The sequence below is a fragment of the Cicer arietinum genome, chromosome 7, assembly GCF_000331145.2.
Source record: "Cicer arietinum cultivar CDC Frontier isolate Library 1 chromosome 7, Cicar.CDCFrontier_v2.0, whole genome shotgun sequence".
NCBI lineage: Eukaryota > Viridiplantae > Streptophyta > Magnoliopsida > Fabales > Fabaceae > Cicer > Cicer arietinum.
The window spans coordinates 5,973,935-5,994,946 of NC_021166.2; the positions used below are offsets into that span (position 1 = coordinate 5,973,935).

A 21,012-nucleotide genomic window follows, 5' to 3' on the forward strand; every position below is an offset into this window, starting at 1 on the left:
ATAGAGTATTAAATTTAAACAAAACATTCTAAATATAGATTCGAGCGTATATTGCACACAATATATCTGTCCAATTTGTGGGGCATGTTGGTGTCATCTCGCCTGAGATCTTATCCTTTTCGTTACTAGAAACTGATAAACTGATAATTGTTGCTAGAAATTTCAAATAAAAAGTGATAAATTCGTTTGAATTTGAACAACGCCAATTAAGCAAGTCCTTATGAATTTTTAGTTTGCAAATTTAGGCTGGACCAAATTTTTTGGCCCAACAATGTTGAAGATCAAAATACATATACAATTTTTGTTATATCACTTTACATTTGAAGCCGGCCGAAAACAAATTTTGATCCGAAGACTTTTTAAAGTTAATAATGATTCTATAAATATTTTATCATCACATGCATTCTTTTAGTAAGATATTTGGTGCAAAAGTTTTCAAACTATGTTTAATGTATTGTAGCATATGATCTTCTCAAATTGTGTTGGATGAAAGTTACATAAATGGAAGACAAAACGAGAGGAGGCAGCAGAAGCTTAATTAAGACCCTACATTACATTATATTCATGCATAAACTTTAAAACCAGTCAACCAAGAGGAGTGTCACCGATCTTGTACTCATCGCCAAAACAAATTGCTATATATGCAAAGTCAGGGGGGAGGAATTTGAATTTTATGTGCTTGAGCTTGACCCTTCTCGTATACAATATGATTATTCAATTCCAGATCAGGTCCAAAAACAGCTAAATACATATATAAATATAAATAGAGTTAAATATTTTTAATTCTATAAAATATCTCTATTTTGTTTTTATTTTTTTATAAAAAGATTGTCAACATTTAGCTCTTTAAAATTTTTTCGTTTTTATTTTTGTCTTTTATTTAAAACCAACTTTGATATATACTTCAAATTTTTGAATGATTTTTTTAATAATGTATACGATATAATAAGAAATTTCTCTACAAAAACTTATAAATTTTTTAACAAGTGATAAATTAAATATGAATTTTTAAACGTCAAAAACTTAAAAATTTAATTTTTTTCTTAGTAAAAGGTTAAACATGTTCTAATTGTTAAAAATTATTCAAAAATTCAAAAGATATATAATAGCTGGTTTAAAGTCAAAGATTAATGATGAAAATAAAAAATTTTAAAACATAAAAAGTTGACAATTTTCTTATAAAAATTAAAAATAAAATAGTAAAATTTTATGAGAATTAAAAATTTATTTAACCTTTATAAATATATATGGGCCTCTATACTTGATCTGGAACTATATCTAATTCCCACCCTTCAGAGTCCCATGCTAATTTGTTCTGACCCCTCGTATAGTGTCACATGTACTTGTCCATATTTCACGGGCACATGGCGATCAATGGAAAGCATATATAATGTGATATTGTGCTTGAATAAGAAGCAAAAATTGCTTTTTAGAGAAATTTTGCACCATTATTATTTGTTTATGCAAGTTTATGATATATGTATGAATTTAATTAGTAATATATTATCTAAGTTTTTTAATCAATAATTGTAATGATTTTAATTACTACAAAAAATAATAGTAAATGATATCTAAAAAGAAAGTGGAAAGAATATATGACTTTACATAGTGAGTTTTTCATTGATGTTTTCGAGAATTTTTAATTTCATTTGTCCTCAAAAAAGATAATTTTAAGGTTTGACCCACCTTAATTATTTATTTTAAGACTTTAGAATTTGATTATGAGATTAGTAACATTCCAGAGTTTATATTCTATTTCGTTTGGTTGTTATGTTGAGTTTATTAAGTGTCTTATTTGCTTTAAAAGTTTTAAATTGAACCAAATCTTATAGTATTTTGTCTATGTTTTACCGCTTTAATATCTTTCCGACATAAAATGTGCGACAAAGGTGTTGACGACTCAGCACATGACAAGTAGTTTGGTTAACTGTAGCGAAGAAAAAGGAATTATACTGAAAAATGTACAATAAGATTACATAAAGTAGATAAATGTGATGAGTCTCTACAAGTAGCTTCTATGATAGATCAAGTGGATGATTCTCAAGTAAATCATACAACTCATCTCCAATGCCAAATCCAAGCATTCTTGCCATATCATTAGTCTTTAATTTAGGCTTGGGAATGTTGTGATGCTTCAACCATGAATACACAATAAAAACTTTCTTCATAACAAACAATTCCAATGCCTCTGGATTAAAAACAACTCCCATTTTCATATTCATCTGCAACACAACATATATAAATAATATGAACTTAGTTAGCATCTCACTCTCTCGTTAACACACTAACATGCATTTATTTTGATTTTTGAATCACCTGATGTGGAACTAACATAGCAGCATACCGAGCTAGCTCTCCAGCTCTCCAATCCAACAAAACTGGGAGCCATGGATAAGTAGCATCAAGTCTTACAAACCATAGCCTAATATCAGGAAACTCTGATAATTCTCGAGGATCGCGAGGATCTTGTCTCGTATAATTGATGGTAAAGCCGATGGATCGATCAAGAAATTCTTGCGGTTTTACTGTAACATTAATATACTCTAGCTAAAATAAAATAAAACTAAAAATGACAGATGCATAACTTTTCAAGTTTCAATAGTTTGATTACCAGATAAAGGGTTTTTCATGCCAGTTGCAGATTGAAAAGAGGACAAGTCAAGACGAGCAATAACATCGTTGTCAATTAGAACATCGAATCGGCCTTCAGTTGGAGGCATAGGAGGTTCAACTTTAGACTCATCTGCAAACCAAAATTTCAGCATATAGCATTGCAAGTTAGTATTGTGGGATAGAAATGTACAAAATTATAAGTAGTATTACCGTCATCATCAAATAAAGAGACATCGAAGTTCCCTTGAGGGTTAAAGGCAACATAGACAGAAACATTTGGACGGTGATGAAACAGAACACGAGGGTCGAAAATGGGTTTGCAGGAAAAGCATGAAGTTAGAGGGGAATTAGTTTGTTTGGGCAAAGGAGAGAGTGGAAGCAATGGTTTGAACCTAACGGTGGTAGCCATTGTTAACAGAAGCGGTTAATACAGTTTCTTCATTTTATTTTATCTATCTACAAATTCTTTAAGCCTTATGTTTCCCAACAAATGCTATCCATCCGCCTCCTTCAAAATGCTATCTACAAATTCTTAATAAAAATGTTTGGGCCTTTAAATGTCCAACCCAACTACCCTTGGTCTCTATTTTAACTGTATTATCATTTTGGGCTTTTCTGTTACACTAATCTTGACTTTGGTGCCATGAATAGAGAATATTGTATTAGTGACTGAAGTTATGTCATGTGTATTGTGTACAATGTATAGTTTACCTTCGAGATTGGTAGTAATATATACTTTCCTGCCCACATAACTCAGTAAAAGAAAACCTTTGAGAGAATTCTCCTGTGAACTTTGTTCCAATATTTTTTACTCTTCATGATAGGTCTATTTTTTAAAGAGCTGTGTTATTTGACATGAAAACATACATCACGAAGTAGTAACCGATCAAATTGTTGATGCTCTCACCAAGCCCTTACTAGTCAAGCACTTCCTCTTAACTACATTGATGTTAACCAGCTCAATTAGTGTAGCTTTTAAAGAATGACATCTACATTGTGCAAATGCCAAATTAGATTAGATATACTACACTAGTTTGGGCCATGTTAAAAATATGTTGAGAGCTCAGCAAAAATATGTGGACCTCCTATGAGCCTTTAGAAGATTTGTCAAATTGGAGAGATGGTAGCGTTTCAGCAAGTGTGCTAAATCGTTGCAAGTAATAATAAAACGGTAGTACCAAGTATCGAAATCAAGAATTGCATTTTACTATCGAGTTGTATTTAATTACTAAAATTGAACAAACGGTAATAAAATTTGAAATAAACAGTAGTAATAAAATTGATCATTTATTATAAGAAAAATGTCAGGAGTGATTTTCACTTCGACTTTGGTGTCTAATTTGATCCTAGTTACTGAATTCCTTTATTAAATTATTATCGGATTTTCTTTATTATTTTGCCATAATATCTTAGTCACAGAACCTTTAATTCAAAAGTAACTACTAATTCCTTAATGGATTTAACATTAGAATTAAGTTTTACGGTACAAGAATTCTCTTTTCAAATTGTTGTCTTTGAAACAAATTTAATTGGTTTTATGACCTGCATCTATCCCTAGACTACAATATCATAAATTTCTCATCAGAAGCATTCGTAAAGTCCACTCCCATTTGAAAATACGAATCATATAGCATTTTAAAGTTGATCAAATAATAAAAAGCATTAAGCACAAAGATGAGAAAAATAATTCAATAAACTTATTCATATAACTAGAAATCAAATCACAAAAATAAGGGGTTCCTCCTTTTACACCCATCCCTAACAAATAGGTTTAGTTACTCATGACAGAGATAGAAAAGATATAGATTAGAGAAGAATTACAGAAAGATTCATGATTGATTCTTGATAAAACTACTCCAATGGTATTAGAAACGATCGTTTTTGAGTTTATCTGCTAAGGCACAAGTCTCCCAACAAGTTTTAATGTGTTCTGCTGCGCGTTGCGCGCTTCAGGCGCGAAACAACAGGTCTTCAGCGCTGAAATGCGCTTAAGGCGCGGAACAGCAGAAACTTCAGCGCTTAATTGTGGAAATGTGTCTCGGGCGCGCCTCAAACGCACAACATCTTATGTATGGTATTTAGTGCATTTGTTTTTTCTTTTGAGTCCGAATTTGATTTCGGTGTCTTCGTGGAAGTTGTAGCCATGGATTTTAGCTTTCATTTACACTTGGTTTGACTCCAATTGGACATCTAAATTTCCATATATTACTGAAATACTCCACATATGTCTTGTTGATTTATCACAAAAATTCAGCAATGCACTAAAACAAAGTAACAACGCAAAACTACGAAAAATCTCTACTTAATCAAGGAAATAAGAACATAAATATTTTATTAAATCAAAGAACTAAAATTAACAAAATATATCAAATAACTCATTAAATTAATTAATGAATAAAAAATAAATAAAACTAAAAACAATAAAAAAATATGCATATGATGAAAAATCATCAAGTGACAAGCAAGTAACTATATCTACCAACCAACCTGGTTTTAAAATTTTTGGCAAGTAACCTTACCAACCTCATGTTTTCACATAAACTTTTATAAAAAGTAAGGAATAAAGATATAGTAACACCACGAACACAATTATAGCAATCACAGATTAAATTTTCACACCTTGACTATTTTCTCATTTTGAGTGGCCCTACTTACAAAGAAAATCAATTAAACCTTGAATTAAGTCATCTTATAGGTGTACATTTGTGCATTAGAATCCAAGGGAGCAGAAGTGTGTAGACTAGTAACGTTTGAGTTTTATGTACGCAGCATTAGTTACAACTTATAAGTAGTGTTTATAGTTGTTTCCTTTAAAATCATAGTAATCAATTAAGTCTAGAGGAAAGTACAAGACAGCTATGATATGGTAAAGGAGTGAGCTTATATGAGAGATGGCTCATTAAAGCATCTCTAAGGGAGAGACCTTAACAATCCTTTAAAAATAAGTAACGTGGTTTATTGATTTTCATCATTGGAACAAGTCTAAATGATAGTAAGGAGAGCTTTAAATTAAGATATATATATATAATCTCAAAAGTTGTGGCTTAACATTAAAAAATAAATAAAATTACGAAGGAAGAAATTAGTTAGATTCATTAATAGTAAATAAATAAAATTGAAAATAAAAGAACATAAATATGTAAGATTAATTATAAGTTACTCATATACGGGGCAATTGATATGTTAAGACACAAGTTTAAATCTAAGATTTTTTTTTTTAATATACTAGTGTGTGTAAGTTTCTCATGAGATTCTCTTAGGAAAAAAAAAAACTAGTTGCTTACCATAAATTACTTAAATCCTACTATAGGACATTCCGGTCCACAAAAAATGAGTTAAAGAAGTAATTTTTGTTGTTGTTGATAATAAGTTAAACAAGTGATTTAATTGTTGAATACTAAAGATGCTATTATATGATCCATGACTGGTTTTTGGAAACGGCTGTGCATGTGAGAAAGCATTTAAAAATAGTAGATGTGGAAGTGGCAAAAAGATTAAATTAGGAGGGGGCAAAGTGAGTGTGAGGTAGAATTGCAGTGACTTCTGCAGATAGATCCCCTCGTGCGTCTCACCCGCTGACTCACACTTTGTCTTTTTAATCTAACTTCATCATAATTATCTTTCCTATCTTATGGATCTTTTGACCTTTGACCACAAAACTTATTTCACTAAATTAACTTTACAACGTGTGTGTGTGTGTATGAGGAAAAGGGTGGAAGTATATAGTACAAATTTACATGCTTATTTCATTGCTCATGTTAAATTTGTGATTTAGGTCCTTGGATCCCTTGCACGTGAGCTCCTTTTGCTAATATCATACCATTATGCTTTTCATGGCACGTGGGGCTGATATTTCTTTTCTTATTTTCACACATCTTCTCTTATATAATAATCGATTGAATTGAAAATCGGCCAATTAATTGATTAGTTTGATTGCAGTTATATTTGTAGATTAGTTGAACCAAAGTTACATTGAGTTGAACTAATTCAATTGTAGTCGGTTTAATTGATTTTTTATTTATAATTTCATATTATTTAATTATATATTTGTTTTTTAAAGTTGAACCATATAAAATACTTTTTATATATTTAAAAATTAGAATTATCACTACATTAATGTAAAATATATAAAATTAATTAAAAATTATTTTATATATAATTTATTTTATATTAACCTCACAATAAAATGTGTCAAATCTACTATAAAAGCTATACAGTTGCAGTGTTATGTGGATTGGTGCTGATATCAAAACCGTACATATGATGTATTTCTAGACAAGGGATCGAAGATAGGGGGAAGGGGATACCCTAACCCCAATAGAAATGCATTTTTTGGTACAATTATGTAACACAGCCCCCTACCGTCTTGTGATTCTAATTTAACCAAGAGTAATATTATGGACCACAATCCAATAATGTTTGGTCTAGCAACATATATTTTTTTTATATATATATTAATATATACTCTATTTTATTATTTATAGAATTTCAATAATAAAAATGTGTTAAATAACGTGTTCCTTACCTAAATCATGTTTGGTCATAGTAGAATTGAACTGTGACAATAGGCAAATTTTACAATGTAACGTGAATCCTACGCAATGTACTATACTCAGATAGATTTTTGGTCAGAGACTAAAAAAAAGTGTTTGTCTTTTTTCAATATCGTGACAAATTAGCATTATGTTTCGTGTCACAAGATCAGTCCTTATAGTAAAGCAATTTGACAGCTTTAAAAAATTGATGGTCCAAAAATTTGAATTATGACATTTGTAACTACACCAATGATGGCTTCTGGGGTAAAATACTTCGTAACCTTTTTGGGTCATGTGCCAAAAGAAATGTAGTATATAAAAAGTTAAAATACCAATTCAATAGATTTACAGTTTAGAATTCACAAAATATATATACCCACAATTTAGATGATACTCTAGCATCAAAAAAAGCATTTATTTTTGCTGATAACTATGAATCAATTAATTTCTTATTTTCATAAATATAATTTTATATCAATTATATATATTCACCTCTGATTTTTATATACTTATTAAATATTTAATTTTATTTCAATTTTTTTTTCACATCATTAATTTTTTTATATTTCTCTCAAATTTTTTATTTTTTCTCTCTTAAAATATATACATCGTAATACCATAAAGTGTAAATTAAATATTCTTAGATAAGTGGATATTTTAGTCTCTAAAAAATATAAGACAATGTCATTTTAGTCTATGATTCAATAAAAAAATTTAAATTAATTTTTGATTCATCAAAATTATCACTGAAAGATACAATTTATTATTATGAAAATATTTAAAAGATATAATTTAATAACAAAATAGTCTATTATTTTTATAACATCAACAACTAAATTAACTAATATTTTAATTATTTGATGATTAATTTTATATTTTTATTTAGTAATGAATCAAAATGACAGCGTTCTTTAATTTTCAAAATTAAAATTGTAGTTTATACAACATTTTTCTTATACATTTCCAAATTGACTAATTGTCTTATAATATTAATATCTAAAAACTAGGATAATTTACAAAGAGTTTCATACTCAACAAAATTTTGAGATACCGTAGTTTATTTAATTATTTCTGTTTGTAGCATAATTAAGGTCTTAGACTCTGGCGAAATACTTAGGTATCTTCACTTTGGACATAGACACTTTGAAGTACTTTAAGTTGAGGTATCCCCCAATGATTTTAGAAATTGACATTATATTATTATTTTAGGTTATGTTTGGGGCGATTCCTGTTTTTTTTTTTTTTCCTTATAGAATTTTAAAATCTAAAATCAATTTTAATTCTTAATTGAATTTAAAGTTTGACTTTATTTAAATTAAATTACTCTATTTACTACATTCTATTATGAACTCATCAAATACAAAAGAATATCAATATGTAAAAATAATTAAAAATAAAAATAATTCTCTTACCAACTCTCCCGACAAGTGTAGAGTTTAATTTTCATTTTTCAAAGATAAGTAAAATCAGCTATGATATGAACTTTTGCATAAAACAAAAGCTACGATATGAACTTCTTTGACTCATATTTCGTAGGTAAAATTGTTTTGCCAAAAGTGACAACCAAAAACACACTGTCATATACCACGCCAATGCTACAAAGATCACGTGAACAGAGTTTTGAAACCATATACCGAAGCTAAGGGTAAAAAGAGAAACAAACAAAAATTACTAATAATCTCCTCTCTATTATTTCAAACCCCAAGAATAACTCTTGGTTATTTCCTAAAGGCACAATATATAAGCAAGTTCCTAAAAACTAGCACTAAATTAAGCTCCTAATTTGTCATTAATTTTGATGGGTAGTGCAAAATGAGTTGTGCCTGTTCTGTCTATGAAATGCACATAATTATTAAAGTACACATTGATTGGTTTAGTGGAGTGGTTGATGATTGGTTGGTTAATGTTGCCCATGTTTGATTCCCCAAAAAACATGGGATTTTATCGTAAATATCTTGTTTCGGAATTTAGCTGACTCAGTTTAGGTGAAGATCACGCTGCCAATATGCATTTGTACCACTAATTAACAACATGTGTGCCCTTAGTTATTAGAAATTCGACAATTAAAAAGGAAATAAGGTATATATAATGTTTGGATTTTTGACATCAATTAAATTTAAAGAGAATTAATTTGTTTGATCTCTTTAAATCTAAGTCCGTATGTGTTATTCGAAAATTGGAAGATGGGAACGTTTGGACAGCTACTAAATTAGTAATAATATTTGGATATTAATTTTGTCTTATTATTAAAATATGGAAGAAAAATAGTACTAGTAGTGATTTATGTAGAGCTAGTAAAATTAGGCGTTGGGAGAACCGAAGAGGAAAACGGCCTAGCTAAGACAAAACACCAATTCCATCTACCCCACTTGCCATGATTCCATTAATCTCATTGATTTATTTCCCTATCATAAGAACCCAAAAACTTTTCAATTAACCAACATTCTGAGTTGTTAGTACAATGAACCAAGTCACCATCAATCGATCACAATGTTACAATACCAGAATTTTGAAAAATTGGAGAAAAACGAAAACAGAATGAGACAAAATAAATTTGTTAAATTTGTATTCTTGATTGTTCAGTCCAGTGTTTAATTACTTTTGATTTAAGTGTTTATATCATGAGAAATGTGTCTATCATGACAAAAGTTGTAAATGAACTCTTAAATGCTCCTAAAGTATAACTAAGTTGTAAGGTTAAAATAATTCGACAGATATTATATGGTAAAATACAACCAATTTTTTTTTTAATTAAAATATATCATTATTAGTTTTGTTTTTAAATGGAAAATATAGTTTAATAAAAAAAGAAAATTATAGTGTTAGTTATCTATAATAAGATAAGGATATATTTGAAATAATTTAAAATTTTAAATATAAAAGTAAAATGAGTGTAAACGTAGTGCTTCAAAAGTGTAAATTAATTATGACTATTTAATCTCTTACATTGTATTGTATATTTTTTAAATCAACCGCGTTTGTGATAAATTAAGATTAGATCACATAGCACAAACAACCCCTTTATTCTCATTATTTATAACTTGAAATTGATTCGGATATGAATTTTATAGTTAACTAAAACATGAAATTTGAAGGTGTTTAATTGGTGACGCAGTGTGAACATAGAGGCAACTATGGATAATAAGTAACATGTCACACTTGTTAGCTTTCATGAATAATATAATGTATGATTGTATATGCATAGAAATTAATAGGATTAAAAATCGAATGAAGTAGGCACAATTAGTTAAGGACCAAGATTTGGACAATCACTTGCCACGGGGAGGAGTGTTCAAATTGGATCAACTTTTGGAGACCCGCATTTATGTATTTGGGACATTGGAAGTAGTTCAATCAAAATTGAATGTTTTAGATTTAAATTTGATGTACTAAGTTATAAGATTTAAATTTGATGTACTAAGTCAACATTCAACATCTCTCAGTTGATCCAAGTCAAATTATATGTCATCCTCTAATAGAAACTATCATCTGATTTAAACATCCAACAACAAACGTGATGTGATCCTCAGATACACAAAACCTCTTATTTTCTTGTCTTAATAATCAAAATAAGTTGAATCATCACAAAGTTAAGAAAAAACAAGATTAAATTTAAAAATTCAGTAGTGGTTGCAACCTTAAAAACTTGATTGTACTAAGTTAGAAGTTTGAGAAAAAAAACTTGTATACAGAAAAAGAGAAGAAGAAAAAAATCTAAAATAATCATAGTTTTTTAATTGAGTGTTTTTACTACAAAATCTTCTTGTAAGAGTTATCCCAAAACATTTTAACCCCTCATATCTGTAACTTAGTCGAGTAATAGCTACAACCTTAAAAACTTGATTATACTAAACTATAACTTTGAGACAATTAAAACACAGACAAGAGACTAGTAGATGTTTTAGTGCTTGGGAAAATCAATTTATATTAGTATATTAAATCCTTCTAAATAAAAGGATTAGATGTAACAATCGTGTTGATAGTGAATCAAGATAAACCGATTTTGTGGTCTCTATTCCTTATCTTCTTATTCTTTTTAATATTGCTTAAAGTTTTTAAACATAACTTGTTTTCACAAATTTTTATAAAAATAAAAGCACAATTAAAATATCTCTTTCCAGTATTTTTTTCATCTTCACCAATTATTACCAATTTTCTCATCATCGGATTAAGTTGATTCGACTTCTACAAAACTATCATATTTTTAATCCGAACCAAATTAATTAAATTTGATTAAATCAAATAATAACTTTGGTCAAAACCAACTAGGGAAAATCCTACTCTATGGTTGGACCTTATGTTTGAATGTGCATTAATCCTCTAGATTTGTGCTCTGCTGGAGCCAATAAGCCCCAACATACAATTGGAGTAGTCTTCTAGGTGCTCCTCTAGCTTTCATTTTTAATCACAAAAAAAGTATAGATACAAATTTTGTCCTCACCATGATAAATGTGATGTTAATGATTACTCTAAATGAGCACTTCTCAAACAAGTATGCTCTTAATTTCCGGTACTATGTTTTATGCTATGTCTTGATAGGTGATTGGTTATTTGGTGCCTCTATGCTCTAATTGCTTAGCTTTGAAGTCATACAGTAATTGTTAGTATATATTAATAATAATGCAAACTGTGGTGATCAGAGATTTGCAGAAGTCCAACATAGCACGAAGGATATTGAAAGAAAATAGTATTTGGAGAAAAGGTGATTCCAAGTTCGGTTGTGCTTTCTCAACTAATCTCTTTTCATTCGGTTTTTAAAATTATGTTATGCAACTTGCCGACTTTTTAAAATATTGATTATAATAACAAAACAAGTCAGAAATAATTAGTTTTATTTACATTATTCGTCGACGAAATAAATTTTTAAAATATTTTTGTTGTTATCTATGCCGTTCAATTTTGATCAAAATATTCTAAATCATTTATGATGTTCAATTTTGATGTTTGGAGTATTCGGTATTAATTTATTAAACTATTAGATCGATTTATTTATAAAGATAAAGAAACTCTGCATCTGTCAAAAAATATGATTAATTAAGTTACTAAACATATCAACAAACAAACAAGATAGTCGATTGAGTATTTAGAAGTTAATCTTGGTTGATCTCATAAAATCTTATGAAATAGAACTATAACACACAATCTTAATTATTAGCAGATATAAAAATATTTTAAAGAAATTAAATATTTAAATTTGATTCAACTTAGAATAAACGTAAAGAGTTTAACCCTAATTATAAGAGTATTGTATAAATTAAAAAAAATAAGAAAAAGATAAATAGATTTTTTTCATGTTACTCCAAATACTATATTAGATGTCACTTGACTTTTTCCAATCTTAAGGATTTCGATTTTCAATAGCCATATTACATGCTATGTAAACCTCTATTTTCACAATTCAATTTCTTATACATCTATTTGTATGTTTTAAATACTCGTGATATAAACATCAAATTAGATCAAGTGGTGAATTAAGATTTCTCTCTTTGGAGTTAATAAAAATTTATTTAAAGAATCGATTCTTCTTATCATTTTTTCCGTAAACAACTTCAAAATTAAATGTAAATCAACTCATATCTCTTTCCCCGAATACTAACTATATTTGCAAAAAAAAAAATATATATATATACTAAAGAAATTAAAATGGCCATAAAAATAAATGATTAAATGAAAGTGGCGAAATATCTTTCAACACTCAACACATGAATTGCACAAAAATATTGAAATCTAACCCTTAACTCTAAAGTCGAAAACCAAGTTGCAATTAGAAAGTAGTAGTTTCCAAGATGTTTTGAATCAGAAGAGAGGTAACAAATATTTTATAAAAAAAAGAAAGAAAGAAATTGTGCAGCTGGTTCAAGAAGAGATAGGTTTAATTAGAAATATATTGAGTGAGCTCTTAAGCCAAGAAGAAAGAGCAGAATAGTTTAGAGAGACCTAAGAGAATGGGAGACACGGAAACAGCGCCCACGTTCCCCTCATTTCTTAACTTTGTTTCTTTATACCCTTTCTGATTCTCTCTTTCTCTGTCTTTTTCATCCCTCTTATATCATCCCCTATAATATGTACAAAATCTTTTTTTATTTCTTTTTCTTATATATATATACTCCTCTTGCCAAACCTCCATAAGTACCTCTTCTGTTACCTACTATACCTTCATTAATTATTACATTCATTTACCTCAACACAATTATTCAAAGCTACTCTCTCTTCTCTTGCAAATTTTTCATGATCATGGTTTGATGAATTTCCATTTTTTTTTTTTTTTTTTTGCATAATTCTGTTTTTATATCAAAATTCATTCAATTTTATGAGTACCCTTTTGGTTAAAATGATTTTAATTTTTGTTGTTGTTAATTTTTAATATAGGGATACCAAAAGCCTGCATGGTTGGAAGCTCTTTACACAGAAAAGTTCTTTGTTGGTTGTTCTTATCATGAGAATGCAAAAAAGAATGAGAAGAATGTTTGTTGCTTAGATTGTTGCACAAGTATTTGTCCTCATTGCTTGCCATCTCATCGATTCCATCGACTTCTTCAAGTTCGCCGTTATGTTTATCATGATGTTGTTAGATTGGAAGATCTTCAGAAACTAATAGATTGCTCTAACGTTCAGGTATACTGTGTTAAAGAATATGTTGTTAATACTAATATTTTTCAGCAAAGAATTATACTTTTCGATTAGTTATATTTTATGCTCGTTCATAATTGAAACTAAATTGAATTCTAATTCAATCTTTCTTCCATATATATAACATGTAATTGAATTAATTTCTGATTAAAAAAGTTTTGAATTATGTTGACTATATAGGCCTATACTATCAATAGTGCCAAAGTGGTGTTCATCAAGAAAAGACCTCAAAACCGCCAATTCAAAGGATCAGGAAACTATTGCACTTCATGTGATAGAAGCCTTCAAGAACCTTTTATCCATTGCTCTCTTGGATGCAAGGTACATATATTATATACTACTATGTATACAAAACAAAGAATTATGTGCTATACACTAAACTAAACAAACCAAATTCACTCTATATATACTCTTATGTGCTATAAAAAATGTTTATGTATACAAAGAATTATGAATTTTAATGATTTCTTAGTGGAAGTATATAGTACTCAAAAACTCATTCCGTTAAATTCATTTATGCTCATTGATTACAAAGTGAATTGAAAACATAATTTGATATACTTGAATTATTATATAGTAGTAGTTAATAAGAGAATACATAGGTATACTTAAATTCATTTATGCTCCCATTGATTAAAAGTGAATTGAATTGGATTGAACACTAATTTGCTAGACTTGAATCATATAGTTAAAAAAATATAGGTATAATTAAATTCATTTATGATCATTTGATTGCAAGTGAATTGAAATTGCTTGAATTGAACACATAATTTGATATACTTGAATTATATAGTTAAGAAAGAATATATAGGTAAAATTAAATTCTATTATGCTCATTGATTACAAATGAATTGAAATTGAACACATGAATTTGATATATATGTTTGAATTATTATACAGTTAAAAAAAAAGTATATATGAGGGCTTGGTATATATTATTAAGGTAGAGAAAATTAGTTAGTTTAATTTTGAATATTATTTGATCATATGTGTGTATATATATATATATTTGTAGGTGGATTTTGTGCTGAATCACTACAAAGACCTTTCTCCCTTCTTAAGGACATGCAACACCCTACAATTAAGTCCTGATTTTCTGATTCCACAAGAAATGGGGGATGAAGAGATGACAAGATCAACAATTGTGGATTGTGATGAAGCAATGAGTTCATATTCTGGATCATCATCAGGGTCAGAGAATATGAGCATGGCATGCACAGAAATTGTTAGAAAAAGAAGAAGTGGATGGACAACAATGTGTGCAAAATTCATGGCCAATAACAATAAGGTTTCTGATGAAGACATGGCTACTAGTATGAGTAGAAGAAAAGGAATCCCTCATAGATCTCCTCTATGTTAATTAATTACCTTAATCAATAAAATTAATTAAGCTAAGCAGCTACCAACAAAGATGAAAAAAATCAAGGGATAAAAAAATAGTTTATTTGTACTACTTCAATATTTAATTTTTTTTTTTTAATTACTCCTATGACATGATGTTTTGACTGAAGTGAATTGTTCAAAGTTCTCTGTCTCTTTCTCTCGAACTTGGAAAATTTTGTTTAATTAATCACTTGGTCGGGTTTTTGTCTTAATGGCATCACGTGATTCCCAATTCCAAGTTATGGCATGTACATTTATTTAAGTAGCATTTCATATTATGGTGATTATAATATTAATTATTGTTAGTACTATATCCTAGTCACTAGTCAAGAATCCTACTTTTGACTAGTAGCCAGAATAAATCATGATGAAAAATAACAAAAATCATGTTATGTTTGTACTACTAGTATTTTAAAACAACGGTCATTTTTACACCTCAAATAAAACATCACATATTTGAAGATACTAGAAGCCTCTAAGTTTTAAAATACATAAGTTTGGTCCAGATAATTATATTACCTCCGTCTCTTTTTAATAAACACTTACAAGATATTTTACATGTATTAAAAAAATTGATAGAATAATTTATGTGTATATTTTACTTATGATTGCTATTTTTTATATAAATGTCTTTAAAACCTAAAACTTTCACCTAAATTTATACCTCCCTTAGCAACAAAGTCTGATCAAGTGACTATTACTTTAGAGTATCAGTATTTGTGGTAGAGTTCTAATCAGTTATAAAATAAAATATTATTTATAAGTTTGGAGATTAAAATATAATTATAATGTGATTTAAATTAAATTGATTTTGTATTGATTCAAATTATAATTATCAAAATTAATTTGAATACTAATATAATAAAAAGCAACAAGTTTTAAACAAAATATAACATAATTAATGTTACTTGATAATATTGACCGATTATGTTTGAAACATATAAAATATATTAAAATAATTAAATAAATAAATATTATTAGAAAATAATTTAAACTAACAAATAATAGATTAATGTAATATTTTATACTATAAAAAAGATATTCAAATTTATATATATGATTTGGTTAAATTTTAAAAATGAATTTGATTAACAAAATTAATTAAAAATTAAGATCAATTTGCTCAAATTAAGATTTGAAAATTCCAAATACTAAAAGCAAACTTATGATTTTCTCGTTATATCCGTTCAATCAAAGGGAAAAAAATAATAGTAAATAAAGTTAAATTAATATATTAATATTTGTTTATGAAAAATAATAATAAATAAAGTTATTTCTTGATGCAAATAATAGTAAATAAAGTTAAATCAGTGGAAATATATAGTTAAACCACATTTTTTTTTAACATAAAAGTAATATTTTATTAATAATAAACAAGTAAATATTTTTTATTAAATTTCAAATTAATTCAATAATAAATATATCCAGTTAGCACAACCCAATCTTTATTCTAATTATTACTGCTTATTTGATGGCAACCTGCAGCCAACTATATAATTTATCATTATTATTAGATTTTGTGATCAAATAACAAATTTATCAAAGAAGAAAAAACTAAAAAGACTATACCTTTTCGTTCAGATAAATAGACGAACAAGGTTTTCAGAAATTAAAAATTTTAATTCGGTGTTCATACAGATACAATATCTTATGATAGTAAGGTCCCTGTCATATTTTAAATAAAAGAAAGGTACCTACCTACCGTCTAGAATTTCAACCTCGCTCACTCCTCAAGGATTCTTTCACAACAAACTTTATGATAAAATTTAGAACAATTATATTAATTTTTTTTTATTAAAAGATGTCCTTCTGTGATTAAATATTATCCCAAAAATATATGTTTTAAATATTCTTCAAAAATTGTGTATTTACAGTAAATATGTCTTTTATGATAATATCACGAGTAGTAAATTTTATGACAGAGAAAATATAAACTGTAAAGATGAATTTTAGGATATTGTTATTTAGAACATACTTCATTTTTATAATTTTTGTAGAATTTTGTTGTTGTAAATAACTGATAATGCGAACACCATGCACACTCACCTTTTAGAATAAATAATTTTTATATATAAAAAAAGTTTAATTATCATGTATTATATAAAAAAATTATATTATTAATATATCACAATTATTTAAGTATATAATTTAAATATAATTATAATATAAGTTAAATATTTTTAATAATTTAATAATTATAATCGACTATAATATACATTTTTTATATTAATAATGTATATATAAATAAAATGCAAAAATAAATATAATACCATAAAACTGAAGTACTTGATTATTTTTACGATACACTTTAAGTTACGAGGCACAATACATAAAACTAATCCATCCACCTTTACCGTGGACCTATTTTTTAAGTATTGCATATCATAATTTCATAAACTACAAATATATAGTACATATATTTCAGAAAATATGTTTTTTACGGTACAATTATTTTATAAAACATGTCGTATAAATATATGGTTTGTGGTCTGTATTTTTTGAAAAATGACACTGTAAATCTAAAATTTAAATTTATGATGAATATTTTTGGTGTATCTAAATATTTACTTAGCAAATTAAGTTTACTATAGATTTCTTAAAGAGGGTTATTTTTGTCTAAAATATTAAAATATAAAGAGGGGGGAAACTCCCAATTGTAGGGGTATAGTTAATAGTAATTTTTTTCTTTCAGAGTCACAAAGCAAAAAACAATTATGCCTGGGCTAACAGTTGCAACATCTCATCTCTTTACGAGGCCCAAGTTATGATTCTTGATGTTGCACCATAGCCCTGATTATGACTCTTTTAGATTCCTACCTAGGCCACCGGGCTTGATCTGAAAAAACAGGAAATTATAATATTATATACTCTATATTTATACTTTTAATCCACATAAAACTATTTATATTATCCTTCTTATGTTTCAAAAAATATAAATTTTTATCCCACTAAATTCAACTTGAGTTACAGTTGTGTTTCAGAAAATTTTAAAAGAAATTTAAATTTTTTGATATACAATTGTGTTTTAGAAAATTTAATTTTGTAAAAAAAAATCAGAACACAAATATGTTTTAGAAAAAATTTGAACTTTGTATATAAAAAAATTGTTTAAAGTTTTTCTGTACACAAATATATTTTAGAAAATTGAATTTTGTATTAATTTCTTTTCTAATACACAAATATATTTTAGAAAATTTGAACTGTTTTTCGAATTTTTTTTTCAAAATTTTTGAAACACATTTATGTACTAGAAAATTTTTAAACAAAAATGTGTTATGTAATTTTTTTTTCCAATTTTCTAAAACATCAACATGTAAAAGATATTGACTTTTTTCTTAAAATAAAGATAAAAATAAATTTTTATTAAAATGTGAAAGTAGAGTATAATTTTGGGGTATTAAAATCTTCAAATAAACACAGCGCATTTGGTATTATCAAACATGAAGAAATAATTCTTTTTCTAAGCTACAAAAAGATGATTTATTGATTAAAAATATAATTTTTTTATTTATAATGTTTTTAAAATACATGTAAAATATCATTTAGAATTTAAATAATATATATGAATAAACTTAAAAATAAAACTAAAACTGCATATGAAAATATTATGAGATTAAAAGTTAGAATAAAAAATTTCAAAAGACTAAAATCAATTTTAAAATTTTAAAGAATTAAAAAAATATTTAAACTTTGTTTTTAAATATCTACTGTATTCAGCCTTATTGGTTTTCAACTTTTTTCTTTTTGTATCAATGAACTTTTCCACTTTGTGTTGTGGGTTATTGCTTTGGCAAGGCTCCAACGAAGTTATATGATGGACCCAGGTTTGACTGTAAAGCTTAAATTGAAGACAATTTTATGGTGTATCGGTGTATCCCTCTTATTATACTCTTATTTTCACAAATATTATGAAATGATATTTTTATCTTTATATAAATAGTAAAACTTTCATTTTTATTCATAATATTATTATAGTTTTCTGATATATAAATAAATGTCAATTTTTTTAAAAATTTCCCAGTATATATATATATATATATATATATATATATATATTATGGAAAATATTTTTTTAAATTTTTCGATATAAAAATTATACAATCGAATTTTTTTTAAAAAAATTTTCAGTACACAATTTGTTCTGAAAATTTTAAAACCTCTAAATTTTCTGGAAATTCAAAAAATAAAATAGTTTATATTAGAAAACTTCAAAACCTCAAATTTTCTGAAAATTTAAAAATAACTTTTCTTCAACAAAATATCCATACCAAAAAACTTTTTTTTAAGTGTTTCGATATAGAGTCTGTTCTTGAAAACTTGAAACTTCAAATTTTTAAAAATATTTGTTTTTTCAAAAAAAAGAAATTACATCAATTTTTTTATATAAATTTTTCGACACACAACTTGTTTTGGAAAATTTAAAATTTTAAAATTTTTCAAAAATTAAAAATTATTATTTTTCTTAAAAAAAGGCTGTGTCGAAAAATTTATAAAAGAATTTGTGAATTTTTTCCTTACAATTGTGTTTCAAAAAACTTGAAACTTCTGTGTTTTTTTTAAATTTAAAAGTATTTTTTCTTAAAAAAAATAGTCTATAACTAAAAACTTTTTCGTTAGTATTTTAATATAATATATAAGAGTTTATCAAAAAATTTGTGACAAAATTTTCAAACTTTTGTTTGGGATTTTTTTTTATAAAATTTTTTGGTACGTTTTTATATTGAAGAACATAAATTTAAATTTGCTATAATTTTTTAAAAAAAGTTTGTATACTACAAAATTTGAATCGACTATTCTAAATATCTTTAAATAGTAAAAAAAGTAAATTTGGATTTATAAAATAAAAAAAAAAATCCAAAGCAAAATTGAGATTTAAAAAAAATTGTAGGATATAGATACAATAAAGAGGATATAAAGTAAAATTTTCTGAATTTGAAAATCAAAGAAGAAACATATACTGGGCCATATTTGTATGTATGACTTGATGCGGACCGTAAAACAATTAATTTTCTAGTTTGATTGGACTTGTATATGACACCTCACCCCCTCCTTTCTTTTTTACTTCTATTAACATCTAAAATAATAATTATTTTGAGTTGACCAAGAAAAGAAATAAAATATGAGAATTATAGTTTACCCTAAATTTCAACTAACTTTTCTAGTATAGGGGAGAAATGTATTGGCAGTATAAAAGTAAAATAAAAATTTGCGGTATTCTTTGTTTATGAGTTGAAGTAAGGTTGAGTGTCTACTTAGTGTACCGTTTAGCTTAAGAGTAAAGTTTCTATTGCAACATATTCCTCCACAGGTTTGTTAAAGAACAAACAACCGTAGATTTGATGTTTGGACCAAATCCGAATCCACTCTCATTACAGCATTGCTAGCTAGCTTGAGACAAAAGTAAAATTTATTTCCAATTTTAAGAAAAAAATTTAATTTCTATGCAAGATCGGTCAGCGTAAAAATTATGATTTTGATACATTAATTAATTATTATAAATGTTTTTTTTGTACATATGTGCACGGGTGCAGTATAGAAAAACTCAAATCTAACTAAAATTGAGTGCTTATGTTCAAGTTCAATGAGAATTGGAGGCAAGGGAGAAGGAGCAAAAATCCACCCAATCCGTACCATTGTTGGTCGACGATTCCTTTTAAAATATGTGCAAAAAGATTATTTTAAAAATATCTATTTTAAAGTGTATGCTAATTATTTGGACCCAATATTGTAGCACAAGAAAGATAAAGCAACTAGGCAAGTTGAAGTGGTCCACTTAATTTGAAGGAATTGTCCTCTTTATTTGCCATCACTCTTTAGTGATTGTTTGATTGAAAGGTCCAAAGTGGCCCAA

General features: G+C 26.9%; 2 protein-coding genes across 2 annotated transcripts; one reads left to right on the forward strand and one right to left on the reverse strand.

The window, feature by feature from the left end:
* Positions 1-1,918: 1,918 nt before the first annotated feature.
* Positions 1,919-3,125, reverse strand: LOC101508703 (protein CHLORORESPIRATORY REDUCTION 6, chloroplastic). The gene is made up of 4 exons (XM_004508349.3): positions 2,824-3,125; positions 2,612-2,743; positions 2,317-2,525; positions 1,919-2,222 (listed from the first exon to the last, which is right to left on the reverse strand). The coding sequence occupies exons 1-4, from the start codon at positions 3,020-3,022 to the stop codon at positions 2,016-2,018; spliced, it is 747 nt and encodes a 248-aa protein (XP_004508406.1). The 5' UTR covers positions 3,023-3,125; the 3' UTR covers positions 1,919-2,015.
* A 9,891-nt stretch (positions 3,126-13,016) lies between these two features.
* LOC101509020 (protein RGF1 INDUCIBLE TRANSCRIPTION FACTOR 1) lies at positions 13,017-15,313 on the forward strand. Its single transcript, XM_004508350.4, has 4 exons — positions 13,017-13,385; positions 13,518-13,763; positions 13,959-14,099; positions 14,794-15,313. The coding sequence occupies exons 1-4, from the start codon at positions 13,377-13,379 to the stop codon at positions 15,136-15,138; spliced, it is 741 nt and encodes a 246-aa protein (XP_004508407.1). The 5' UTR covers positions 13,017-13,376; the 3' UTR covers positions 15,139-15,313.
* The last annotated feature ends 5,699 nt before the right edge of the window (positions 15,314-21,012 follow it).

Excerpts from the sequence above, each read along its gene's own strand:
- LOC101508703 (XM_004508349.3), bottom strand. The coding sequence starts at position 3,022 with ATGGCTACCACCGTTAGGTTCAAACCATTGCTTCCACTCTCTCCTTTG. Across the intron at positions 2,744-2,823 it reads CTCTTTATTTGATGATGACG|ATGAGTCTAAAGTTGAACCT; the intron begins GTAATACTACTT and ends TTTGGTTTGCAG. Across the intron at positions 2,526-2,611 it reads CATGAAAAACCCTTTATCTG|TAAAACCGCAAGAATTTCTT; the intron begins GTAATCAAACTA and ends TTAATGTTACAG.
- LOC101509020 (XM_004508350.4), top strand. Across the intron at positions 13,764-13,958 it reads TAGATTGCTCTAACGTTCAG|GCCTATACTATCAATAGTGC; the intron begins GTATACTGTGTT and ends TTGACTATATAG. Across the intron at positions 14,100-14,793 it reads ATTGCTCTCTTGGATGCAAG|GTGGATTTTGTGCTGAATCA; the intron begins GTACATATATTA and ends ATATATTTGTAG.